At 43.0% G+C, this 25,046-nt stretch overlaps 1 protein-coding gene across 1 annotated transcript; it reads right to left on the bottom strand.

Annotated features, from left to right (window-relative positions):
- Positions 1 to 3,116: 3,116 nt before the first annotated feature.
- On the bottom strand, positions 3,117 to 25,015 carry Dhfr (dihydrofolate reductase). Its single transcript, XM_051172246.1, has 6 exons — positions 24,885 to 25,015; positions 24,518 to 24,567; positions 21,935 to 22,040; positions 14,340 to 14,466; positions 11,690 to 11,805; positions 3,117 to 3,236 (listed from the first exon to the last, which is right to left on the bottom strand). The coding sequence occupies exons 1-6, from the start codon at positions 24,968 to 24,970 to the stop codon at positions 3,158 to 3,160; spliced, it is 564 nt and encodes a 187-aa protein (XP_051028203.1). The 5' UTR covers positions 24,971 to 25,015; the 3' UTR covers positions 3,117 to 3,157.
- Between the last annotated feature and the right edge of the window lie 31 nt (positions 25,016 to 25,046).

Here is a 25,046-nt window from a genome sequence, read left to right as displayed (position 1 = left end):
GGCCACATCCTTTGCAAGTGCTGCAATATATTGTATTTTATAGACATAGTAACTATTCATTTCTTTGACATTTAGGCTTTTGCAAATTTAAAAGATAATGCTGTAACAACTTTCCTTTGGATTCTCTTCGTGTGTGATGTGTGTGTACTATTGGGGCGTGTGCTTATGTGCTTGACTATGGAGGTTAATGTGAGGTGTCTTCTATTGCTCTCTATCTAAGGTTCCGAGTTAGTGTTTCTCTCTGTCCTGGGTACTTACTAATTGGGTTGTCTGGGTTGCCAGTAAACTGCCACTCTCTCCCCTACTGCACCATCGCTGGGGCCACACACATATGCCACTGTACTTGGCTTCTTACATGGGCAACAAGGATCTAAATCACTGTATACTACTTCCTGGAGAGACATGAGCCAAGTATCAGTAGATCCCAGATCCCACATATGGAAGCCCAAAAAGAACAATGCCATCAGCTTGGTGAACCAATGCATTTTATTGGGGTTATTACAGAAGCGGAAATAACTCAAAGACAGTTTTATCACCAAAAGCCTATGCTAGCGTGGCTCAACAGATTGGAGTGCACTTTCCAGGTAGTTCCGAGGGCCCAAGCCTCTTCCAGACAGCTCTGCTGGTCTCAACTTCTTTCCAAGAGGCTTAGCTGGTTTCTTCTAGATAAGCTCAGCTTGTCTCAGAGTCCTTTAGTAATCACTGGTTATACATGCTTTATAGGGAACGAACTCAGCTGTCTCCCTGGCTCCTTGAGTCCATATTTCTGTTCAAGATTATCAGGTAGTATTTCTGGATCCAAACCTAGAATATTGTGAATTTAAACTGACTATTAACTTACATTCAAAAGACTGTATCTACAGTATGGGTTATCCAAAAGTAAGGATGTCTGAGAAAACAAAATAGCCCACTGCTTTGTAAGATAATTGTAACTAAAGAAAAAAGAAGTTTGGATGGAGGTACTTTATACATCGGTGAACGATGGTTATTAAATGTAGACACACATTGGTCTTGGTTGCCCGCTATAGCTAGAAGGCACAACACATTTTTGGTTGCAGGACATAGAGAAATCAATCTGGAACTGACTTGCAAATTTCCTCCTTACCTGATAGCTTTCACAGTGCCAGAAGGTGCTTTGCATATCACCAGGGGAGAAAAGTCATGAATGGACTTGCCTAGGGGTGGGTCCTGCATTGATAGATGGATGTTGCTCTACTGGTACAACAGTGGCATGGCTGCTACAGTGGTAACCAACTGCTTTCTAATTAGCTCTGAAGCCTGCTCCACAGGTGAGGATTTGTGTGCAGTGTAAAACCGGTCAAATGCCCATGACTACCACAGCCATGGGAAGCTCTAAAGGGGAACCCACTACTGTTGTTTTGCTAAATGGATAGGTTTTCAAAGTGGCTTCTAAAAATCTGTATTTATACCTTGGATTAGTACTGCTCTCAATGCTAGTCAGAGAAGAAGTTCTTTTTTGCAGTGGACAGCAGTCAGTGTAAAGACTCATAACTGATAAAAATCAGAGAAATCAGTGGCTGTGTGTAACACCCAGCTCTGATTTTATTTTATGCCAGCACCCTTGTCAAAGGCTCAGGGAGCAGCGGGAAGCAGTGGTGGGAAGAAGCTAAGGTCTGAAGGATGGCAAGGAGTGCTATACATAGAATGCTGTCTGTAGGACATAACATGGCACTGCACTCACAAGCCCACAGCAGCTATGCTTACATGCAGATCAAGCCAGTCAGTTTTCCAGCATGGATGGAAGAGAGCTTCGTATGGCTGTACCCACAGTTGAAGAGCTATTGGCAACTGATGGCTGCCGGATGTGTGTGGCCACTGGTAGGTTGTCCATACTCGAGTGGGTGGCCCACACCTAGGAGCATGTAGAAAGCATGAACTGCTTTCAGTGGGTTATGAAAAATAAAAAAGATATGAAGGTGGTAGAGGGAGTAGGAGGGGGATTTGGATCTGCTATGACTAAGATACATTGTAAATACACATAAAATTGTAAAGAAAAAAAGAAAGATCATATGGGGGGTGGTGGTGGTACTGGAGAGATGGCTTAGTGGTTAAGAGCACTAACTGTTCTTCCAGAGGACCTGAGTTCAATTCCCAGCACTCACATGGCAGCTCACAAGTGCCTGCAACTCTAAGATCTGATACCCTCACATAAACATGCAGACAAACCACGAATGCACATTAAATAAAAATAAATAAAAAAAAAATTGCATTAATTTACAAGGCATGGCAGAGAATACTTTTTTTTTGACCTAATGATATAAACCCTGCTGAGATGATAGGAAAAATATTTGAATTCTCATTTTTTCATTGTTATGAAGTTTAGTTTCTAACTTATTAATTTTTCATTCCAAGTACTACCCATTCTCGATTCATTATCTCTGCGTTCTTAACAGTAGCTATTATCCTTGCTATTAGTTAAGTTTTTTTCTTTGTAGAAAGCAGCCTATTCTTGTCCTGTCGCTGCAATATCCCTTGGAATCTCACTGAAGATGAGAAACAGAAAATTTAAATGTTTCAGGCCTTACATAATCTTCCACCTGTCCCATCTCTATGGAACATAATGGAGTTTTCAATATACTGATTTTCTGTCTGAGTGAACAGAACTTTGCTGAGAGTGTGATGTGCACAGAATAATTGAGTCTCTACTTTGATCTAATTTTCTTTTAAAGTCTGAGTTCCAGCTCTGCTGTTTAAAACCCATTTCCACCCTTTGGAGTTATCTGTCTATTCCTTTCTCTGTGAGGCCCATATCAGTTCATGTTCCCACAAGCTCTACACTTTTTTGGGGGGGTGTGTGTCTCTGTACACCCACTATTCTGTGCATCTGCTGGGATGGGAGGGGCATTGAGACCTTTACAGCAAGCAATATTTCTTGAAGCATATTTAATATAATTTAGATTAATGGGGAATGAAAACATACTGTTTAGCGTTATGTAGGGGCTGGGGGTGGGGGATGACTCAGCAGTACAGCCTTTGCCCAGCATGCACAGGGCATCTGGGCTTCCATCTCCAGAACCATAGAACAAACACTTGCTCCCAACTACCCCCCACTAAGGAAATAATTACTCATAAAATGCAAACTTTTAGGAGGAAAGAAAGCAGGAGAACTTGAAGGCAACCAGAAAGCATCTTCCCATTAGTCTTTCTTTTCATACACTTCAAACTTATACTTGATGCCCTCTTCCTCCTGGACCTCAGAAAGGACACCTGGGTACCTGGAAAAGAGGAAGAGTCACAGTTCGATTCAGCATCCACTGAAAACAGCATGGCTTCCTTGACGTCTCAGCCAAAGGCATTAATACCGTGGCAAGTGAGAAAGGTGCCACCCCCTGGTTTTTTTCTTCAAAGTGGCTCCTAACGTCATACATATAGCACAAGGCGACAGAAGGAAAACAGCAAACTATATAAAGCTAGAAAATGCAAAGTCCTATATCTTCTTTATTTTTAGTCCATATTTTTTCCTCAAAAATGAACCCCAGTTCCCTATTTCTCTTATATCTTCCCACTCTACCGATGAGCTAGTTGGCAATTTCTTAGGAAAGGAAAACCAAATTATCTGTAGCTGCTTAGAACTGAAGGTGTGTGCCTGGAACTTGGCAGATTCTTGGTTTCTGTTGGCTTGTCGACGCTGCATGGCTCTGCTGACCTGGCAACGTGGCATTCTGTGACTGCTTTGTTAGAACTAGAGTACACCTGATCTCTCCATCCCCTAAGTCTCACTTCGGGCTCTGCTCAGGCCCTCTGGACACTTAGATAGATCCCACTGAGCATCCCCATGCCCTACAATTGCCCCTCAGATGTTGATAATGCCTCACTATTGTGCAGGCCTCATGGCAGCCTACAAGAGAGGGCCCAGGAGCTGCTGTTTTCATCTTTGGTTCTCCTGTGTATACCTGCCTGGCTTCTTCAGAGTAGCATAGTGTCTGACATGGTAAGTATTCCACAAACACTCCTTTCTAGCGTTAGGTACTACTCTAAGCTCACTGTTGGCAAAGATGCTTCAGAAGACTTTAAAATGTCTTGTGACACATAATGCACTGATGAGAAATAACAGACGTTAGTTACAATATGGAAACATTCGTGTCAAAATAAGCTCTCCTATTTGTCAACCACTTTCTAGCCTCTCTAGTGTTCTGCCTTTAAACAACTGATTTTACTAGGCCAATTTTCAACTACAATTTTTTTTTGGGAATGAGTCAAGAAAGGCCACATTTGCATATTGTGTGTGTGTGCGTAAACTTCAGCATCAAGATTGCTAATCAGTAAGACAAAACAGGGCACTAAGGGCTTCTTCCTAAAGCCAAGAATAACATCTGATTACCAACCTGCTGAGCATGCTCAGTAGCCAGGGTTTTAATGACAATTTTGCTGTGAAACTAAAACTGAACTTAATAAATCCAGTTTTTTCCCCCCTCTACTATCGTTTTGTGTTTTTAATGGCTATAATTATATCTACAATTCTAAGCTTTTTTGGTTTTGACATAGGATCTCTTTCTGTATTTCAGTCTGGCTTTGAACTTGCAGACTCCTGAGTGCTGAGATTATAGTTGTGAACTACCACCCCAACTTAATTCCAAACAAACACTGTACCTGGGCTGTGTGTGCCTGTGTGTGGCCTAGGTACATGTTCCTGTGAGTGCACTCACCTGGGGGCCACAGTTGTTTCCTTGACTCTATCTGCCAACACTGCAGGTACTTTTAAGTAAACCATCTTCCCAGGCCAGGACTTGGATCCTAGAGCTCAAGGCCCACAGGAATTGGTGTACTACCTATTCTTAGGCTCCACCCACACTTCCTCCTATTTAGGATCTTCAAGCATTAAGAGTCAGAATAAACAGCTCTGAAATAATAAAAGACTATAGCAATCCGGAGATGATTTGGTAGAAGCTCTCAGAGACAAACAGAATTTGAAACAGTTTTCTATAAGAAAACGAACTGCAACTAAAATAAAATGGGTATTGTACCAGAAGAACAGGCTCTAGTGGAGGTTCTGGACAAGTATGCCAGCATCCTGAAAAGGCAAAGAGAAAGCATAGGGCTTCTAACATCTACCCTGTGGTGTTCCCCGATGGGTCCTGGCTTTGGAACCAACTACCAACTCTGCTGTGGTGTGGAAGGGGTTGTCTTCTAAGGTATTATACGTTAAGAGCCTCGTTCTGTGCGATGCCATGGGAGGCTGTGGTGGACCTTTAAGTGGGACCTAGGTTAATGGGAAGGGCCCAGGAGACTCCAGTCTCTCTGTCTTTCTGATCCCAAGTGTGATTGCTCCCTCTAGGAATGCTTGTCATTGTGAGCCACCTGCTATGAGGTCTTCACCAGGAGCAGTGCTGAGGCTTGTAGCACACCTTTGAGGGTCCAGAACTCTGCCTCTTTTTAAAAGTTCTATTATAGTGATGAAAAACACAGACTAGCACAGCTTCTAATGTCCCCTCCCCCCCTTTTTTAGCTTATTAAACAGAATAGTACTGATCTAAAACTTTTGGGCCTACTGGTTTGGTTAAGATCTCATGAAGTTTGAGACAGATAAATTTCTTCCAAGCAAGATCAATGAGAACAGAGCTGTATGGTATGGGCTGTCTCAGTGCTGCTGAAGGAACAATTGCATAGGCAAGGACTTAAAAGGAAAAGAAAGGCCCCAGGACCACCTGCCCATGAGGACCACCACCCACAACGGGCTGGGTCCACTCATGTTAATTACCACACAGATAATATGGGCCAATTTGATGGGAACATTTTCTTGATAAGATTCTTCGTCCCAGTGGGGGAAAACCACTGTTTCATTCATATGAACTTCTGATCTTAGGCTCGTGGCATGTGATGCTTCATCCATTTTCTAGTTCATTCTCTACTCACAGCAGTCCATGCTTTTATGTTTCTTTCATTACAGTGGTGATAAAAAGAGAAAAAAAGAAGGAAAGAAAGAAAGAACAAAAGAAGGAAAGGGAGGAAGAAAGGAAAAACCCCCAAAATCTATGTAGTGTCATGTCAATGAGTGTTTGTTTGAAAGGAAACGTGTATAAACCTAAGAGTAATAGCCAGCTAATGGAGACAATGGGGCTCAAAACAAATGCTAATGAGCTTGCCACTCATCCACATAAAAACATCAGCTATGGTGCCAAGGACATGCTTCAGTGCTGTGGTGGTAGAGACAGGAGGTACTTGGGATCTGCTGGCCAGACTGAGTGAATTCCAGGCAAGGAGAAACCAGTCTCAAAGAGGACAGTCTTCCTGAGGATGACCCCTGAGGCTGTCCTCTGACCTTTATCTCTCTCTCTCTCACACACACACACACACACACACACCTACCTTCATTCCAAGGTTCAGGGATCATTGTGCAAGAGGGGTTGGAAAGAATGTAAGAGGCGGACAGCTGTAGAACAGCTGTAGTTTCTAGACAAGAGAGGGCTATTACACATATGAGCTCACTCTCTTGACTGCATGTATTAGACCTATACAAGATCTAAGCATGGGTAGGAGAGGAAGCCAAGAAGTCCCATCATAAGCTTTTGACAACTATTGGCCACCGGGGGGGTGGGGGGAGGAAGAGTCATTTTTCCTCAGGGATGTGGCCTCTGAAAGCCTACCCACGGGAGGTAGGTGACCCCACAAGCATGCACATACTAGCTGCACTGAGTGGACTCAGTGTGTAATAAAACAAAACAAAACATCAAATTGTGAGGGAATAGTGAGGGTGGACAGGGGAGGAATGAAAAGGGATAAAATGGGGGTATGAGTTTGATCATTTACTTAAAAAAAATATACATGTAAACTTAGTGGGTAATGGTGGGAAAATGAAGGGGAGTGGAGAATGATTAAAGCTCATTTCTAAACATGAGGGGCCATGAGAGGCTTAGAGACAAAGGTCCAGGATGGAGCAATTCTACTGCCTGCTAGACAAAGAGGCTACAGGCTGGCTACTTTTTATGTCAATTCAACACAAGGTGGGGGCATCTGGGAAAGAAGAATCTTATCAAGAAAATGTTCCCATCAAATTGGCCCATATTATCTGTGTGGTAATTGACATGAGTGGGCCCGGCCCATTGTGGGTAGTGGTCCTGGGGCATATGAGAAAGCAGGCTGAATAAGCCATGGAGAGCAAGGCAGTGAGCAGCATCGGTCCCTGTCTCCACGTCCTGCCCTGACATCTTTCCATGGTGGACTGCTGTCTGGAAGCACAAGGTGGAATAAATCCATTCCTCCCCAAGTTGCTCTTTTGGTCACTATGCTTTAGCACAGGGTAGGTACCCTAACTAAGACACTTACTGTCTAGAGGAAGACAGACCTGCTTAATGTCCCCCAGTTAGGGGATTCCCCCTACTCTGAGTTAAGGTGGCTACTGTGATGTTAATGCAGGTCAGAGAACAGGTGGCTACTAACTGCTACAATGGAACAGGCATTCTGTTTGTGTGGAGTGTCGTTTAGAATGTCCACGTCACAGCAACGGTCTTTTCCTGTCTAGGTCCACTCACCGCAAACGCCTGTGATGGGGAAGGACCAGAAGGACCAGCGCCCGCTCCTTAGCTTTTCTAACAAGCAGGAGACAGCACTTCCTGACTCCCCCTGCAAGTCAGCACAGCCTGATTCCAAGACCAGCTGAACATTGATTGGTAAGTCATATATCAATGTGTCTTAGGGATACAAATGCAAAAATCTTTAATAAAACGTAGCACGCCGACTCTGCCAACATATGAAAAATATCACATACAATTACCATGTAGAACTGACCTCAGAAATGCAAGTTTAGTTTAATAGGAAAACAAACCACATAAAATACAGTATTAATAGTGTCAAATGGGTCAGAAAGATTATGTAGTAAAATCCAACAGTCTTTCATGATCAAAGCACTTAATGAACTAAAAGTTGAAGGGACCTTCCTCAGTGTGATAAAGTCACGTGCTTTTCTACTAGGGCCATGAACAAGACAAGTAAGATCTTTGCTCTAACTTCCTAGTCACCCTGCTAGAGATTCTGGACCAGATAATTAGGTAAGAGAAAGAAATAACAGACATCTGACCAAAAGGAGGAAGTAAAGCAGGAGACGACACTAAGCATGGGATAGTTCTTACTTTCATCTTTATTTTGCTACATTACTGCTAAGAGTGTACTATAGCTATTAATTCTAGCTTTAATTAATTATTTAAATTTATTAAATTAAATTGATAATTTAATTAATGCAATTATCACTATTAATTCTAGCTTTAGAGTTACAGGGTACCAGATGAGTACGTTACATAACTGTCAACAAATATAGACAATAGTTGTCTATATAAGCTCCAACTATGAGGTCACAGGACATCAGATACAGTGATTTGTAGTTTTATACACTGGCATGAACAGTCTGAAAACAGAACAATACCATCAAAATGAATGAAATAACTCAGTGCAGCACAAGATGCTGGATGCTGTACAGCATTACTTAGCACAAGAGAGTAACCATCTCCCTAGGTGAAAACCTCCGCCATGCTCAAGGCTTAGGACTTCATGCTGTTTGGAGACGGCCACTCTTCAGAGTGCTCTGTGGGCACAACACCTATGAGAATCCCAGCTTGCTTTCTGTCAGAAACTGGCCTGTGATATAAAATCCATAGAAACCCAAGGCACCCAGAGCAACAAAAAGCAATCCTGGAACAGAACAGAGCCGCAAAGATTATGCTTCCTGATTACGAGTTAGAATTCTTGATGGTTATATGCAGCCAGCCAAGTGAAGTAGCTGCAGCCATCCTTGGCTCGCTAGCCAGGCCCAGGCTTCACGAGACCCAGGCAAAAGCAAGCAAGGTGGTGCAGCAGTGGCAGAACGATACACATAGACCAGCGGAGAAGAAATGAGAGTTCAGGAGGAGACCTTCCCACTCACAATCAGCTGAGACTGTGAGGGTATATGTGGATAAGTGTTAGCAGGAGTCACTCAGTCTCCACAGGTGAACGCGGGCCTACGTCAGCAAGGGGGATTGTCTTTTAAGTCAGAGATGCACATTGATTTTAAGTTGTCAAGGAGCATCAAGGGTCAGTGCCTTGGAAAAGTTCTGATTAGAACCAGTAAGCCTTAGAAAGGTATTTAAATGAAGCTGATTATAAGCAGTCTGTTCCTATTGTTAGTAGCAGAAAAAGAAACAAGAACGGAGAGCTGAGGCTTATGCTCACATAATGTGAGAACTCACAATTTATGTAGAATAAAAAATACACAGGGTGTGCTTTTTACATAAGCATTTTATGAAGTGACCAGCTGTGGTCTTCGTCTGTCACTTTAGGAGCCTAAGCAAAGCCTGTACTTTTACTGCTACTGGCTCTTGTGATTTTCTGTTTGTTTGGAATTAGGAGCCCAAGGAAAATGCTGGAGTTATGTGATGCAAGACTGTCATTCCATAGGGTAACAAGACTGTTACTCTAAAGCTTGACAACCCATTTACCCAGACTAAGTTGTTAATGTTTCTTTAGGGAATGTGTAAGAAACAAAATCACACTCAAAGGATAATTACTGGACACAGTTGAGACTATCTGGAAGAATGTAAGAAGTGGTCTGAAAGTGCTGATATAATTTACTTTCTACAGGGAACAGTTTAAAGTGGCTATAGACTAAGATGCTCTAAGGTTTCCTAACTAGGGAGCTTCCTGCAGGAATCACAAGGGAAGCCTTTCTTCTGCCTCTTCACCACTGTGGCCACCTTAACCTATGATCCCTCATCCTTCGCCCACACCAGACTCCTCTGGTTCCTCTTTAGTGCATTTGCCGCAGCAGCCGGGACAATGTCCCCACCTGAGAATCCTCTAAGCCAGCACTCGGTCTGAGTCATTGGCCTCCTCCTGGCACACAGAACAGGCACCCTCATCTTTGCCTCAGGCTCCCCACTCCTGCCTCTGGATTGCCCTTCCTGCTCTTGTGTGGCTGTTCCTTGTCATCTTCATCTCAGTGTAGATGGCTCTCTGTATAGAGGACCTCTCACACTGCAACATCCAGACCCCATGGTCTCATGCTTGTCACTTGCCCCCTAGCCCAACCTCACTTTAAAAAAGCTGTCTCCAGGGTGGGCAGGCAGAATCAGCACCACATTTACAGTGCCGAAGACAGGCCTGATTCCCCGAGAGCGAACTGGTGACAACTGCTGGCTGCCACTAAGATCATTAAAGCCTGCATATTTCCAAGTCTATTAAAGTAGATTTCAAACCTCTATTCCAGATAGGGCACTGGCAACAGAACAAAAGCTGCATCCCTGGAGCCCCGTGCACAGTTGGCAGGCAGCTCAGCTGGCCAGTCTCTTCTCCTCAGCAGCTGTCATCACTCGTATAACCTCTAGGGAGGGCCTTGTCACTCCTAAGCACGAGGAGCTCCTGGTAGCTTGTAAACTGAATTTACTTCCTAAGTCTTAAACCTTTTCTCCTTCCCGTAGGAGGGGATGTTTCAGTTCAGAAAAAACAGCCACATTACACCAGCTGAAGGAAGTTTTCTTAAAGACATGAATATTGGCAAGCCCTGTAACTCATCTGTGTAGTTTATGTTAAGCCCCTGAGCAAAAAATTAATTAAGCATACATTATGTGAAAAAAGGCATGATATTCTTATGCCATAGAACACGGAGAAATCTTAGCTGGCACTCAGAAGCTTCATTCCTGTTGGCTAGCACTCACAGTGCTTGAAGATGACACAGGCTATCAGAGAAGATTATCATCAGTCTCACCTGCTTTGAACTCTGTGAGCTACAATAGCAACTTGCCTGCAAGATATGCTCACTGGCTTAATAGTGGCATGCATGTATGGGAGCAACCAACTGCTCAACTTCTGTCTCTCTTTCTCTCTCTCTCTCCGTAGGTCATGAGCCCCAGGGGAAAAATCTAGTACAGTTATTCTGCTAACTTAACACAGCAATAAAATGAACCTCAATAATATGTTGCTATCCTCATAGATGCTCAACTCTCACCAGAGACTTTTCTTCTTGCAGTTGATGGCTACTAACACGGAAATGCACATGTTGGCATCTCAGCCCTAGGTGTGATGTCTACATTGCACACACTTTTTCCCTTAAGGCTCAGTGATCGACACGGAAAAGGCGTAGAAAAACCTTAAGAGCCAAAGGTGGTGGGTGACTTCAAGGAGACAGCGTTTTCCAGATACAATATGGGGGGGATGTACACATGCGCCCACAGTGACTGAATGCACAAGAGTTGCACAAGCTCAAGCCAAACCAACTCCTGGCATGACGCGTGGGGAGTGGGTACAAATCCCACCTTAACCAAGGAGCTGCTAGTAACTGACAGCTGCCAAGAGAGGGAAGGTTAGTTTTCGTCAATAGAGTCCCACTGTCCTGTCAACAGCCAGCGCAGACTGGGATCCATGATTTTTGTTTTTGTTCTTAAAGAGAGAGAGAGAGAAAATGACCTGGAAGAAGGCGGGGAAGTGGAATGACTGTGATCCAAATACAGGGTATGAAATAAAATAAAAACTTTTATAAAGTATCCTTCTATATAACACACTGTCACTTCAAGTCTGAGAAAAGCTACTTTTCTCTATAATTCTTTCTCCTCTTTTTTTTTATTAGTTTCTTTTATTTAATAGCCATGGGCTCTGTTGTGACATGTTTATTTTCATAATACATGCCATTGTTCTTTCTCCTTATTAGCTCCCCCTTTCTCCTGTCCATAAAGTGCTTCTGAATAATTGATAATTTTATACTTACTCTGGGAGAAGTTTATATTTCCCCAAATCAATTTCTGGGAAGAACGTGTCACTTTCAAATTCCTGCATGATCCTTGTCACAAAGAGTCTGAGGTGGCCTGGCTGATTCATGGCTTCCTTTAAAACAAAACAAAACAGGAGGTGTTATTTCCCTTCACCTGTGTTCAAAGACAGAGACCAGAAGATTCTTTCTTTAGTTAAGTTTATGCCAAGCATTAAATGCATGTTTACTGCTGTTCAAACTTACTATAGATATTATTTTAAATGACGTGTGTATGTAACTCCTCTTTGTGTGGGTCTGGTTATGTGAGGACAGGTGTCTGTGGAGGCCAGAGGAGTTGCAGTTACAGGTGGTTGTGAGCCACCTGATGTGGACGCTGCACGCTGAACTCAAATCCTCTGAAAAAGCATCAAGTGCTCTCTCTTAACCACTGGCCCACCTCTCCAGCACCCTCAAACTACTATGTAAACCCCCTACTCTAAAGCCTCAGCTACCCTGAGAATAGCACTAGGCATAATTACCAATTATGAAAATATATTCTGCCTCTAGTTTATTAATAATTCTTTTTAATGTAAGTATTTGGTTAGGCTGTTTTCCTTAGGTTGTTCTTTTCAGGGCTCATCCCTCATTACCCAGTTGCTTTTCCAAAGAGAAGTTTGCATCTGCACACTTGAACGTGAGTACTTCTCTGAGATCGTCAAGGCTGAAAACACCAGGAGAACACTATTTCTCCAAAAGGGCTTATTTACTTATTTGTGTGTCTCTGTGGGTGAGTGTGCCTGTGTGTGCACAGGCCAGAGGAGGCGACGGAATCACTCAGAGTTGGAGCTGTGGGAGTTTACAGGATGCCTGCTTGCTGTGTGGGTGCCGGGATCTAAACCCTGGTCCTCAGGATTGTGCAGCAAGAGCTCTTAACTGCTGAGCCATGGCTCCAGCCCCATCAGCGTACTTTCATTACTGCCTCTACCTAAAAATGGCCCCATTGCTCTGTAGCCAGGGCATTCCCCGAATGGCATTCACTCACTGGTTAGACACTTTTCTAACCAGTGTCTATAATGTTAATTGGACAGTTTTTATAGATAAAATTTCCTTGGAAGAAATAGCCTATTTTTTTAATGGAAAGAATAACCCTTAAGTGCAGATCTAAGAAAGCATTGATAACTATCAATCCTTAAACACATATAGGAAGAAAAAAATAGATATATATATATACAATTTCAAGTTGTTTTTCTGAACTTCCAAATACAAGTACAGAGCACGTTTTCCTTTCAGTATTTCAACTTATGTTAAATCATTTATTATCACTGCTGCAATCAAATAAATATTCTACTAACCACTCTGCACCTGCAGCTCTCCATCAATGCAGGGTGAGCTTTCCGTAAAGCGAGTATACTCACATATAGTGAGTATTTCAGGCCTGGAGGGCCACAGGCTTCTTGCTCTTATGGTACAAAAGTGAGCACCGGAATTCTCCACTTCAGCACCTGGCCCAGGATGACAGGCACTACCACACACAGCCCGTTACCTGTAGGCCTGTACGTTCTTAATGTAGAGCCAATTAGAAGTGCATTTAATCCTTAGTGTCTACAGAATATACTTTAATATGAGACAATGTTACAGAAACAGGAATGTGAGATACAGAGGGCTTATAATCAGCTTAGGAAGCTGCAGTCCTCCTTTCTCAAAGCATTTCTGTGCATATATGTTAACATATGCCTCAAAGGGGTTGGAGTAATTTTTCTTCCTCATAAATGTTAATCTTTCCAAAGAATATCCAAACAAACAAGCAAGCAAACAAACTGGAAGTGATTGGTACCAAATGACAGCAGAATAGAAATAGTTTTTGCTTTACGCACTTTTTCCCACTGTAATACGAAACCATGCCACCCTCCCCTGCTGCCCTCATGCTGCATGGTGGTTGCTGAGGAAAAGTTTCCAGTGTTTGCCTGTGCTGACTGAGCCCCATTCCTTCTCAGCATGGCCTTCACCCTGGGCACACCTGAGGAGTTGAAAGCCATTCTATGTCAGCACTGCGCTCAGGAAATCAGACCGATTCTGACACTGGAAATAACTAGCACTTTGAACTGAAAATGACTGGCATGTGGGAAGACCACGAGATCCCAGTCACACAGGAAGAGTAAGATCCAGGGACCTACCGCCCTGCATGGTGGCTGTGGCTAGGGAGAGTGTCCTACTGTGCTTTTGCCATTGCTGGGCGTTGACTTTAAGTGTTCCCATCACAAAAAAGAAGCAGGTGACATATCTCAGCTGAGCCACTCTGCAAATGAACACGCTTCAGGTCGTCTGGGTATTTGCCAGCTTACAAACAGACTTAGAAATAAGGCACTGAAGTGGATGAGACAGGGTGAGCTGGGGGGTTTGGAAAGAGGGGGTGGACAGCGGGAGCGGGGAATATGAATAAAGCACATGAAATATGCAGCAACATCATAACGAAACATGATTTTATACATAAAACATATAAATAAAAAGAACAGATTGGTATAAACGATGATTGACATCGACCTTCGTATGTGCTTTGCACGACAGTGTAAGTTACTTTGACCCTTGTTTAGTTTGCAGTAGGGATGCTGCTGCTCCCTCAGCTCAGGGCTGAAGGCAGGGAAGGGCAGTTCTTCCTAACTCTACTTACCTTATAAACAGAACTGCCTCCGACTATCCAAACCATGTCTGTTGTATTTGCTAACTCGGGCTGTTCAATAAGTTTTAAGGCATCATCTAGACTTTTAGCAAGAAAATGAGCTCCTTGTGGTGGTTCCCTGAGGTAAAAAAACAAAACAAAACAAAACAAAACAAAAATTAGGGTTTTTGTAAAAGCCTTCCCACACTAGTCAAATAATCTCACTCAGAAGCAAACTATGAAACTAACTATGAAACTAAGAAACAAACTATGAAAACGAATTCTTTTAACACAAAGTACTTAGGATGTATGGCCAATGTTCAACATCCACTCCACATTTTGTGACTGCATGGTACTTGCAAATCAAAACACTGAGCCGTATGTGACACCTCATGGTATCTATAGTGGAAAACAACCTCAACACTAGCTGTCTCTGCTGTGGTGGTGTGAAGGTTACCCAGGGGAGACTGGGGGACTCTCAGGAGGTTTAATACGGTTACATAGGCGAAAATCTTTGTCAACACTTGGCTAATGTACATCTCACTGCATGAGCATCTACCACCGCAACACAGGATGTTGGCTAACGACACACTGGAAATGTGCTCGCTCTGTCCTTTATTTTGAAATGTGCCAACAAACAACACCAAGCAGATAGATGACAATGGTGGCAAAACCAGTACCATTAACATTGATGGCGGAATCTAGGTGGTGGGTATACAGCTGTTTATGCACAGTTCTTTCTGTCAGTCTGCAAACTGTCATGCTTAAACATTAGACAGAGAACATGCAAGTGACCAGAAACATTTGAAGCAGCACGCAGACTATAAATGTACATGGAGAAAGAACTTGCATATTTCGAACAGTACAGAAGGTATTTGACAATGAGCTTGTTACCAGTTACATAATTAATACTCAGAAAGGAAAATGTTAAATAAACTTACAGCCTATGTCAACTAGCTCAAATTTCGGGTCTCTTATTTTTTGATGGTTAGGGGAGTTGCAATTCCCTTTATAAATGAAAAGATTGATACAACTAGGCTTTCACAGTGATCAGAGGCAGAAGAGAAATTATTAATTAATTCAATGTCAAGTTCTTGGCTGGTGCTTTAAAAGGATTGCTTACATAATTGTCTTTGAACTGGTAGTTTTAACAATGATTAATCAGGAACTAATGGGGACAATTCACTTTCCTTGTGGCATTCTCCCTCTCTTCCTGATTTCCATTTTAATTTTCCACTCTTTGTCGTATGTAAGGGAATTAGGATAGAACAAAGAATATATCTGGACTTATGCTGGGAAAACCAAACCAAACCAAACCAACAACGCAGGCCGAGGTGAGTTAAATGATGTGATGTATCAGCAGAGGCTATCAGGGTAACTCAGGGACAAGACTGGATATGACAGTGTTCAAGGACAGACGATGAACTAGAAGTAATAAAGATTTAGAGCAATGGAGATGATTTAGCTAATGGATGGTCTATGATGACTGCGGATGGTCAGTGGTTTCAGTGATAGAAGCTGGAGTAAGGGGATGGTGGTGAAGTATAGAAGATGGCGACCAAGGAGCTGATACTCACAATCTGAAAGTAGGAACCCTAAAGAAAGAAAATGTAGTGCCATCCAGTAACCTTTGTGTACTTGATTAGTTAATTTACCCTGTTGAGCAAACTCAACTCCTTTACTTCAGAAACAACTCTTCCGTAACAGCTTGAAAGCACAGTAGCTCTGATGCCTTCCTGGTACCTCGTGCTTTTCCAGGAGGTTTCAAGTAACTGTTGCTTGACATTCTTATGCACAGGCAGGTGTCTTAACCACAACCGACCTATTCAGGTTACCACAGTCAGTTCTTCATCTAATGAGAGGCTCTTTTCTATCTGTGGGTCAATCTGGCTCTTTATTTTAGAACATGTTCTTGGTCATAGTAACTCTCAAGGCAAGTTTTCAGAATAAAATGAACCTTGATTAATTGTAATTAAATGATAGTCTTGTCATAGATTGGAAGACAATGAAAAGAAACAACACATGTGCAATATTGAATTAGATTCTAGAATAATAGAAGAGCAATGGAAGAACTAGTGAAATTAGAACAAACTCTTTGGTTTACTTAAAAAAACCAAAACATAACAAAACAAAAACATGAAATAAACATGAAAAGGGGCTTAAAAAAAAGGGGGGGGCAATCATACAAATTCTGCGTCAAGAATTGTGTGGACATGGTTGGTATTATGTTTCTCATCCTCAGAGAATTCAGAGGATTAAAAGAAACAATGTGTTTAAATAGGTACTCCATTTAGAAACAATGTGTAAGTAAGTAGTCTATTTAGTAGAACCCATGTAGCTATTAAACTAATTTAGTTTCTAGTATACCAAGTGGGGAAATGCAGACTATTTTATAATTTCTAATGTACAAAATAGTTGTCAGTAGGATGTCCCTATCTTTAGGACACCCAAAGACCACTTATTCTGTGAAGAGCTCGCAACTTCTAGGCTGGCAGTAAAGGTTAAAAACCAACAGTCCTTCCACCTAACAGGGTAAGATGGTAATCAGAGACATGCTCCAGGGATGGCCAAAAAGCTCGAAAGCAGAACACGAAGATGTGCAAGGATCTGGGTCCAGACATGGTGATGATTTGTGGTGGGGCAATGTCAGACACTCCTTGGCTGAGTGTCAAGAGAGGTAAAACATGCTTGAAAGCATGGAAAGGGTGCACATCCTGAGAGGTTGCTGTAGGCTACAGTCAAGTTACTTAACACATGGAAGCTCAGAGGAAGTTGAAGGTAGGAAAAAAAAGAACTTAAGGTGAGGTTCAAAATATGAATGAGGACAATAGGGCAGTCTTTAGTCACCTGGAATAAAGGAGAGAGTACAAGTTTGTTTAGGTAGGAGAGACTTACTCATGTCTTAGTATTCAAGAAAAAAAAAGTGATTTGCTAAGGTGAAAAGTGAGCATCATGGGCTGGGTGTGGTGGCGCATGCTTTAATCCCGGCACGCGGGAGGCAGAGGCAGGCAGATCACTGTGAGATTGAGGCCAGCCTGGTCTACAAAGAGAGTTCCAGGACAGCCAGGGCTATTACACAAAGAAACCCTGTCTTGAATCACCCCCCTCCCAAAAGAATGAGACCATAAGCTTATTCACCGCAATCCCATTAATGTTAAAAGGTAAGATTTATGTACTACAAAGAGAAATCAAATATCACAAATGTCTGTTTTTATGGTGCTAGGGCACAAACCCAGGGCCTTGCACTATGCTCCTCCCCCTGCTCCTAATATTAGTATTTTCTATAAGCTACAAGGCAGTGAGGTGGTGTCTATGAGCACTGTGTTGGGTTATTTCTTCTAGCTGTGACAAAAAACTTGAGCAAATCAACTTAGGCTGGAGAGAGTTAGTGTGGCCCATACTCTGAGCTATGATTTACTAGCGCCATTGCTTTGGGCCTGAGGTAAAGGAGAGCAGCCATGCTGGCTAACAAGTGGCAGAGCCAGGAGACTCACCTCACAGTAGATAGGAAGCAGATTTCGTTCCAAAGCTAAGCTCTAAATACCCATTGCCCAGAACCAGGCACCATCTACTAATATACATTCAGCTGTGAACCTATCAATCCACTGATAAAGTTAGTCTGAACTATCATAATCTAATCACTCCTAAAAAGTCCATCCGCTGGTAGCTAAGCTTTTTACACAGGAGCTTTCTGGGGACATTTAAAAGTGCAAACCGTAACAAGTACATCTCTAAAAGTCAGAAATGTAACATACAAAATTCAATGAATCCTGAAAAATCATCCTAAGAGCTGCTCTTATTAATCTCAATTAGTAGATAATACAGTTGAGGCTCAGCAAACTTTACTTATGACCTTGCCAAATCCCAAAGCTACCTGGAGCCAGGGCAGGAAAGAGAGGCCCAGTAACCGAGTCCTTAATGGGCTACGTGTGTGGATCAGAGGGAAAGGCTTTAAGAAGAGGAAACTGTCATAGTAGAAAGAATGTGGTAGAGGAATCATAAAAAAAAATCACTGCACCATGAAACTTAGAATGACTGTTCTGGAGACGATGTGTAGTGTGTTATGTCACGGGGACAACTGGGATGTCCCAGTGATAATCTCACAGATACAGCATTGATGTGAAACTTTATTTAATTTTTGGATACCAAAGGCATTCATTGATTCATACATATATTTTTTGTTGCTGTTATTTTTGAGACAGTCTCACTCTATAGCCCAGCATGATATTAATCTTAAGAGCTTCATGACAAAGCCTTGTAGGTGATAGTATTATGTGTCTGTGCCCTTATGTCCCATGCTACTCCCCCCAAGTAAATCAATGCATCCTTCTGAGGTACAGAAATCAGTGAATCTGGTGTGCTCCGAGTCATGCAACCATTGTCACCATCACCTCATAACTGTCAGCAGGCCTCACTATCCTCACTTCAGTTCTGCTAAGTTTACAATTTGACTGCCTAGAAAAGCTTCACAAGAAGTATCCCTTCTCCACACCCTAGTGACTTTTGGGGTTACCTTGAGGAATTATGTTGCAGGATAATTAATCACATTGTGAACCCCAAAATTGTGAACTAGGAAAGCCTGTTTCTTGTTGTGGTGTGGCTCAGCCCTAGCACATACTTTTAACCTAAGAGCTTTCTGTAAACAAGGGCTCAATAAAGCCAACCATGGGCAAATAGGAAGAACAAGCAGGCAATTGACAGGGCGAGGACTAAGAAAACACAGGAAGGAGCGACATTGAGTTGAAGAGTATTTAGACAGCAATGAGGGGAAGGGGTTTTCCTTCTGGGATATCAGGCTGCATTGGAAGGTCAGCTAGATGCTTTCTCTGCCTCTCTGAGCTAGCAGGCTTTCACCCCAGCATCTGGCTCCTGAGTCTTTATTAGTAAAATTGAACATTTGGAATTTTGTTTAAAAAAAAAAAAAAAAAAAAAGGGTTAGAGGCTAAAAACCAAGTTCTAGTAAAAGCCTGCATAAGCGATACTGACTGCCGTGTGTAATGCCTATCCTGTGATACAGGACCCAGTTCTGAGTATCTGTAAGGTGATAATTGAGTGGAGAAGCTGGAAACAGAAGAAAAAAATGAATCTTACTAAAATCTTTTGCTAATTGACATTCCAACTTCTCTAGCATGCCCAATAATAAAGACTTTAAAAATTTTCAGCCTTAAAAACAAAAACAAAGCATTCCACTCAATGTTATATATAAATACACATAAAGCAACAAAATCCAATTACATACTCCATAGGGGGGTCATAAAGAAGAAATTAGACTCATCACTTGAGAAGCAGTGTTGGTTCAACCTCATATCTCCCCCACTGAGATTTCTTTATGTTTATTTTAGCTCAAGCTGGCCATAAATAAATTTGAGTAGTATTCAAGAATATGTTATTAAAAAGTCCTTGGGAATGGGAATATAGCCTGTGAACGCTGATTTTTTTTTTCAAGGAGAGTGATATTCAGAATATCCTAGCAACCAAGAAGGGAGCAGCGTGAAGATGGAGGCAGATGGCGAGAGGTATGTCACATATTCCCCATCACCAGAGGCAACCGATGTAAATGTTTGTGTATTTCCTTCTAGTTTTTAACCCATGCCATCGTAGGAGGGGTGTGGGAGAAACCCTGCATGAGACTCTCTTAGCATGCAGCTATGGAAAGTGTTTTCTCTCCCTCCCAGGGCTGTTCCAACTTCCCTTCACTCAGATACTTGTGGATGTAATGACATCTATGAGGACTTTGGTTCAAACCACTGAAAGGCCCTAAGAGTAGAGCTGAGATTTCCTATAAGCAACTGGGGCACCTACTGGAAAGTTCCAGCCCGCTCCCCTGACAGTCTGCTCGCCACTGTAACCACACCTCAGAACTGCGAGAGCCAATCCACACGATGAAGCTATGACACAACTATGGCTTCTGCTGCCGCTGCCTCTCTGGGTGGCTCTTGAATAAACACATGGGGATGACATTCTTGACGACTATGAACCATGCAGTGCCGGTGCTGCAGGGCGCTGCGTTGTTTCTGGCGACTACACATTAATTTAATGAAGACTAGTCAATATCCTGAACCCTAACGTTCCTGCAGGTTATAATCATCTGCCGACCTAAAAAATCCAAAGTAAAATAGACCCCTGTAGGACTCAGGAAGTTATTTTAGTAAGTAAAGACTAGTAATGACAATATCTAAGTCACGGTCAAGGTCAAGCTACTGGATTTGACTTCTAGCCAATCTTATCCACTAACTCCGCCACCTCCAGTTCTTTAAAGCTATTATTGATTTTATGTGCTTAAGTGTTCGCATAGATGAGTGTCTATGCACCATGTGCATGCATGGTTGGTGCTTTGGAAGCCAGAATGCATTGGATTCCTAGGATTGGAGTTGCAGTTGGTTGTGAGCTGCCATGTGGGTGTTGGGAATGAAACTCAGGCCCTGTGGAAGAGCAGGTAGCTTTCTTAACCACTGAGCCATCTCTCCAGCCCCAACCACCTCAGGTTCTTAAGACATTTCCAGTTGCAAGGAAGGAACTATTTATTCAAATGTTAGTTTGGGGGACAAGAAAATTCTTAGCAGAAGCCAATTACAGATACTCCTGCCTCTAGACGATTCCTGGGTCACTTCAATACTTTGAAATATTTTACTTTCTGACACTGTATAAAGAACCCAAAGTGTCTGGGTGTTGTGGCTAACTAGAGATAATAGAGTTCTTGACCATGACCAGTTTCTGAATGTCCTTCAGATCTTATTGTGCTTAGAGTTGATTCCAAAAATGGAACAACCACTTAAATTTGCTGAAACTCAAAACATAGGCATTTTTATTTTTATTTTGTGAAACTAGAAACAAGTTATCAATCATATTATATACCTGAGAGCTGGGTCTATAAAAGAATGGCTTAAGGGACCTTGTAGAACTGTTACCATATTTTTTCCTCTAATTCTTAAGGTGATAAAATCAACTTCTTAAGGGACAGAATTAAGTTACCACATGGTAGGTATAACTGCCCATTTAGTTTCAGTTGCCCCTTTGATAGTACAATATTCATTTAGGTAGTGTGGCTGCATGGCCTAAGTTGGTAGACTAAGGCTCTAGTATTTTTAGGGCGTTGGGTTGAGTTCTGATGAGGACAGCCTGTGTGGATTGTGAGTCATTTATTAGGGGTCAGGGAGATAGCACAGTAAAGTATCTGCTGTGCAGGTGTAAGGACTTGAGTTTGATTCCTAGCACATGGTTGGAAAAAAAAAAAAAGCTTGGCTTGAGTATGTACTTGGAATGCCATCAGTGGATCAGCAGAGACAGAAGGATTCTAGGATCTTACTGGTCAACTAGCCTCACCTTACAGGTGAGCCCTAGATCCCAGTGAGAGACCCTGTCTCAAGAAAATAAGGTAGAGAGATCCTCAGGGAGGACAGGGAAGGGTAATGTTCACCTTTGTATGCATGGCTGCACACATGTGTGCACGCATACACACAAATAAACACACACACACACACACACACACACACACACACACACACACACGCCCACCAACTTAACTTTATACTGCCTCGTTTTACTATGTACTCATTTGTGTCCTGGGAAAGAGACCACAGTTTTCTTGTGGTGGGCTCAGCACTTACTTGAGTTCCCTACTGAGAACTATATTAATTCTGTTCTTCAAAGGTCGACTCTTCTCAGGAATGGAGAACCAGGTTTTCTTACCCATAATTACCAGATTCTGTTTACCTATAAAATCAAGCAGAAAGGACAGCTTTGAAAATACACACATATTTTCAGTGACATACACAGGCAAGATGATTGTCACAGTGACATCTAGTGGATATCCTTTAGAAAGATTAAGACAAATGGCTTTACCCAAAATTCAGATTAAGTAAGTACTCATTAACTAAATATAGCACGGTTTCAGTTTAAAGTGCTCAGGTTGATTGGATTTTTCATCCACTAGATAACCATTTATGCTTTAATAAACTCTAAGATGGAGAAAAGAATAGTTTCTACTCCTAGAGTTCTTGAGATGAAAGACTCAGAACATTTCTGTGTTCACCATCTAGAACACCTGCACTCTGGGTCATCTGTACCAGAGAAATCTATACCTATGTTCAAAGGTCAGGGACCATTGCGGAAGATGGTTGGTAGAAGGGGAAGAGAGATGGGAAAGGCTGACTCTGGCCAAGACACGGCTGATGTATGTATGGATCCGCTCGTAGCAGCTTTGGTACCTGCACATGGTCAAGCCAGTCAAAATGGCAGCATGGAGGAGGGGTTCCTGAGGCCCCACCCATAGTGGATCGCTATTGGCAGTTGATGGCCTCTGAGGGAGGGACGTCAGCCATTGTTTGGAGTCTGGGCTGACTGTACATGGCTCACGCCCCAGTTGATGGCCACAGGCAGCATTATTAATAAGTAGAACATGAATTTGGGAGGGAGAAGGGGGCACAAGGAGGAGCAAGAAGGTAAATGGATGGGTTCAACAAATGCTGCATAAATATATAAAACTCCCCCCCCCCCCCCCAACGAGACAGAGTTTCTCTGTGTAGCCTGGGCTGTTTTGGACTCGCTCTGTAGACCAGGCTGGCCTTGAACTCACAGCTATCCGCCCGCCTCTGCCTTCCAAGTGCTAGGATTAGAGGCGTGTGCCGCCACACCCTCTTTTAAAGAATAAAAAATACATTTAAAAAGTACTGTTATGGACGCCGGGCATGGTAGCGCACACCTTTAATCCCAGCACTCAGGAGGCAGAGGAGGCAGATGGCTCTGAGTTCAAGGCCAGTCTGGTCTACAAAGCGAGTCTAGGATAGCCAAGGCTACACAGAGAGACCCTGTCTTGAAAACCAAACCAAAGTACTGTTATGGAAACTTTATTCATATAGCTTCTATCTTTTATTTAATTAGTTGGGAAAAAAACCTTGACTTTCAGACATCCAGAGCAAAGGAATAGTAACAATTACTATGTTATATTTAGGGTTCCCTAAAAAATGATTTGGGGTGGCTAGAGAGATGGTTTAGCTGTTAAAAGCACAGTAGAGGTCCTGGGCTTGGTTCTCACCTCCCACATGCAGAGGCTCACAGTTGCTTTTTACTCTGGTTTTAGGGAACTGACACTCTTTTCTGGCCTCTGTGGGGACCAGCATACAATTTTTGTACCTACAGGTATACAGGCACTCTCAAAACACAAGTTTAAAAAAAAAATCTTGAAACAATTGTTTTTTATTTTGTGCATATTGTGCACCCATATGCACAGGCCAGGCCAGGCAGTGAGTGAAGCTGGTGTCTTCACCTTATTTTCTTGAGACAAGGTTCCTCACTGAACCTGGAGCCTGCAAATCTGACTAGAGAACACGCCCCAGGGATCTTCCTGTCTCTGCCTACAGATGTGTGCCACTGTGTCCAGCTTCTTATTTGGGGTGCTGCGATTTGAACTCGGGACCTCAGAGCCATTTCCCCAGCCATGACACTTAGATTCTTGAGAGCTGACTGTTAGGACAGCGTTTGCCAACTTGTCTACCAGTGACCTACTAACGTTGCTCAACGCCTGCACTGCTGACTTTTGTTTCCCGTCTGCTCTGCCATTCCCCTCCTACCATGATAAGTAGACATGTCTGTTAGGGAGAAATTACACCGAATGTCCTCCGGGCAACTAGAAATGGCCTTATTGTTAGTGCCCAGTGTTCTCTGTTCTCTGACTTCAAGTCAGTCACCCCGACTGCCCCACTGAAGACTATAACTTTCATCTCACCAAGCCTTCCTGCCTCTAGAAATCCAACAGGGTGTCATATCATAGAAATGCTTTTTAGTCTCTTCTCGCCTGCACTCCTGCATTTATTCAAGTCTTATGTCTCCCAGCAACAATTCTGCCCAGTTATATTCGTGTTATATGCGCTTGCTAACACATTTTCAAATTTATGTATTTAAAAAGGATGTTTAAGCCGGGCGTGGTGCTGCAACGCCTTTAATTCTAGCACTTGGATGGCAGAGACAGCCTGGTCTTCAAACCGAGCCCAGGACAGCCAGGACTACAAGAGAAACCCTGTCTTGAAAAGCAAAACAAACAAAACAACAAAAAAGGAGGTTTAATAAACTTTGGGAGTCGCACAAAAAGTTTCTGGCAAGACACAGATGCCCCAGATTCCCAAGGGAGACTTCCCACTAACACGTCTACATTGGAAATCTTGCTTCAAGCAAGCAGTAGAACCCCCTGTTACCTTCCACGGAAGAGGTTGTGGTCATTCTTTGGAAGTACTTGAACTCGTTCCTGAAAGTTAAGAGAAACACTGCTTTAACCCCTGTCACGTGTTTTCAGGCTCCAGCGAGGCCATGAACAGTGCAAGCCCCGGGGTGGGGGTGGGGTGCTGCCCAGTGGCCAGACTTTGCTCCTGGCTAGGGCGCCTCAGGGCAAAGGCTGGCACGGCAGAGGATCGCCGCGGGCAACGGCAGCTTGGCCTCTCGCTGAGGCAGGCAGGGCCTACCGGCTCACCGACGTCTAAACAGGTCGGCCTGCGCGTCCCTGGCAGGTGCCCGACTCTACGCAAAAGAAAAGCCTAGGTTTCCCGAACCCAGCCCGGCCAGTACCTGAGCGGAGGCCAGGGCAGGTCTCCGTTCTTGCCGATGCCCATATTCTGGGACACCGCGACGATGCAGTTCAGGGGACGAACCATGACTGCAGCGGCGATCACCTCTCCGGCTGCCCGCACACTAAGAATCCGGTCAAGTTTGGCGCGAAATTGCGGCCAC

Source organism: Acomys russatus, chromosome 30 (assembly GCF_903995435.1).
Source record: "Acomys russatus chromosome 30, mAcoRus1.1, whole genome shotgun sequence".
In the NCBI taxonomy this organism is placed as follows: Eukaryota; Metazoa; Chordata; class Mammalia; order Rodentia; family Muridae; genus Acomys; species Acomys russatus.
Note: the sequence above shows the minus strand (reverse complement) of the source record. Positions and strands in the feature narration are given on the sequence as shown.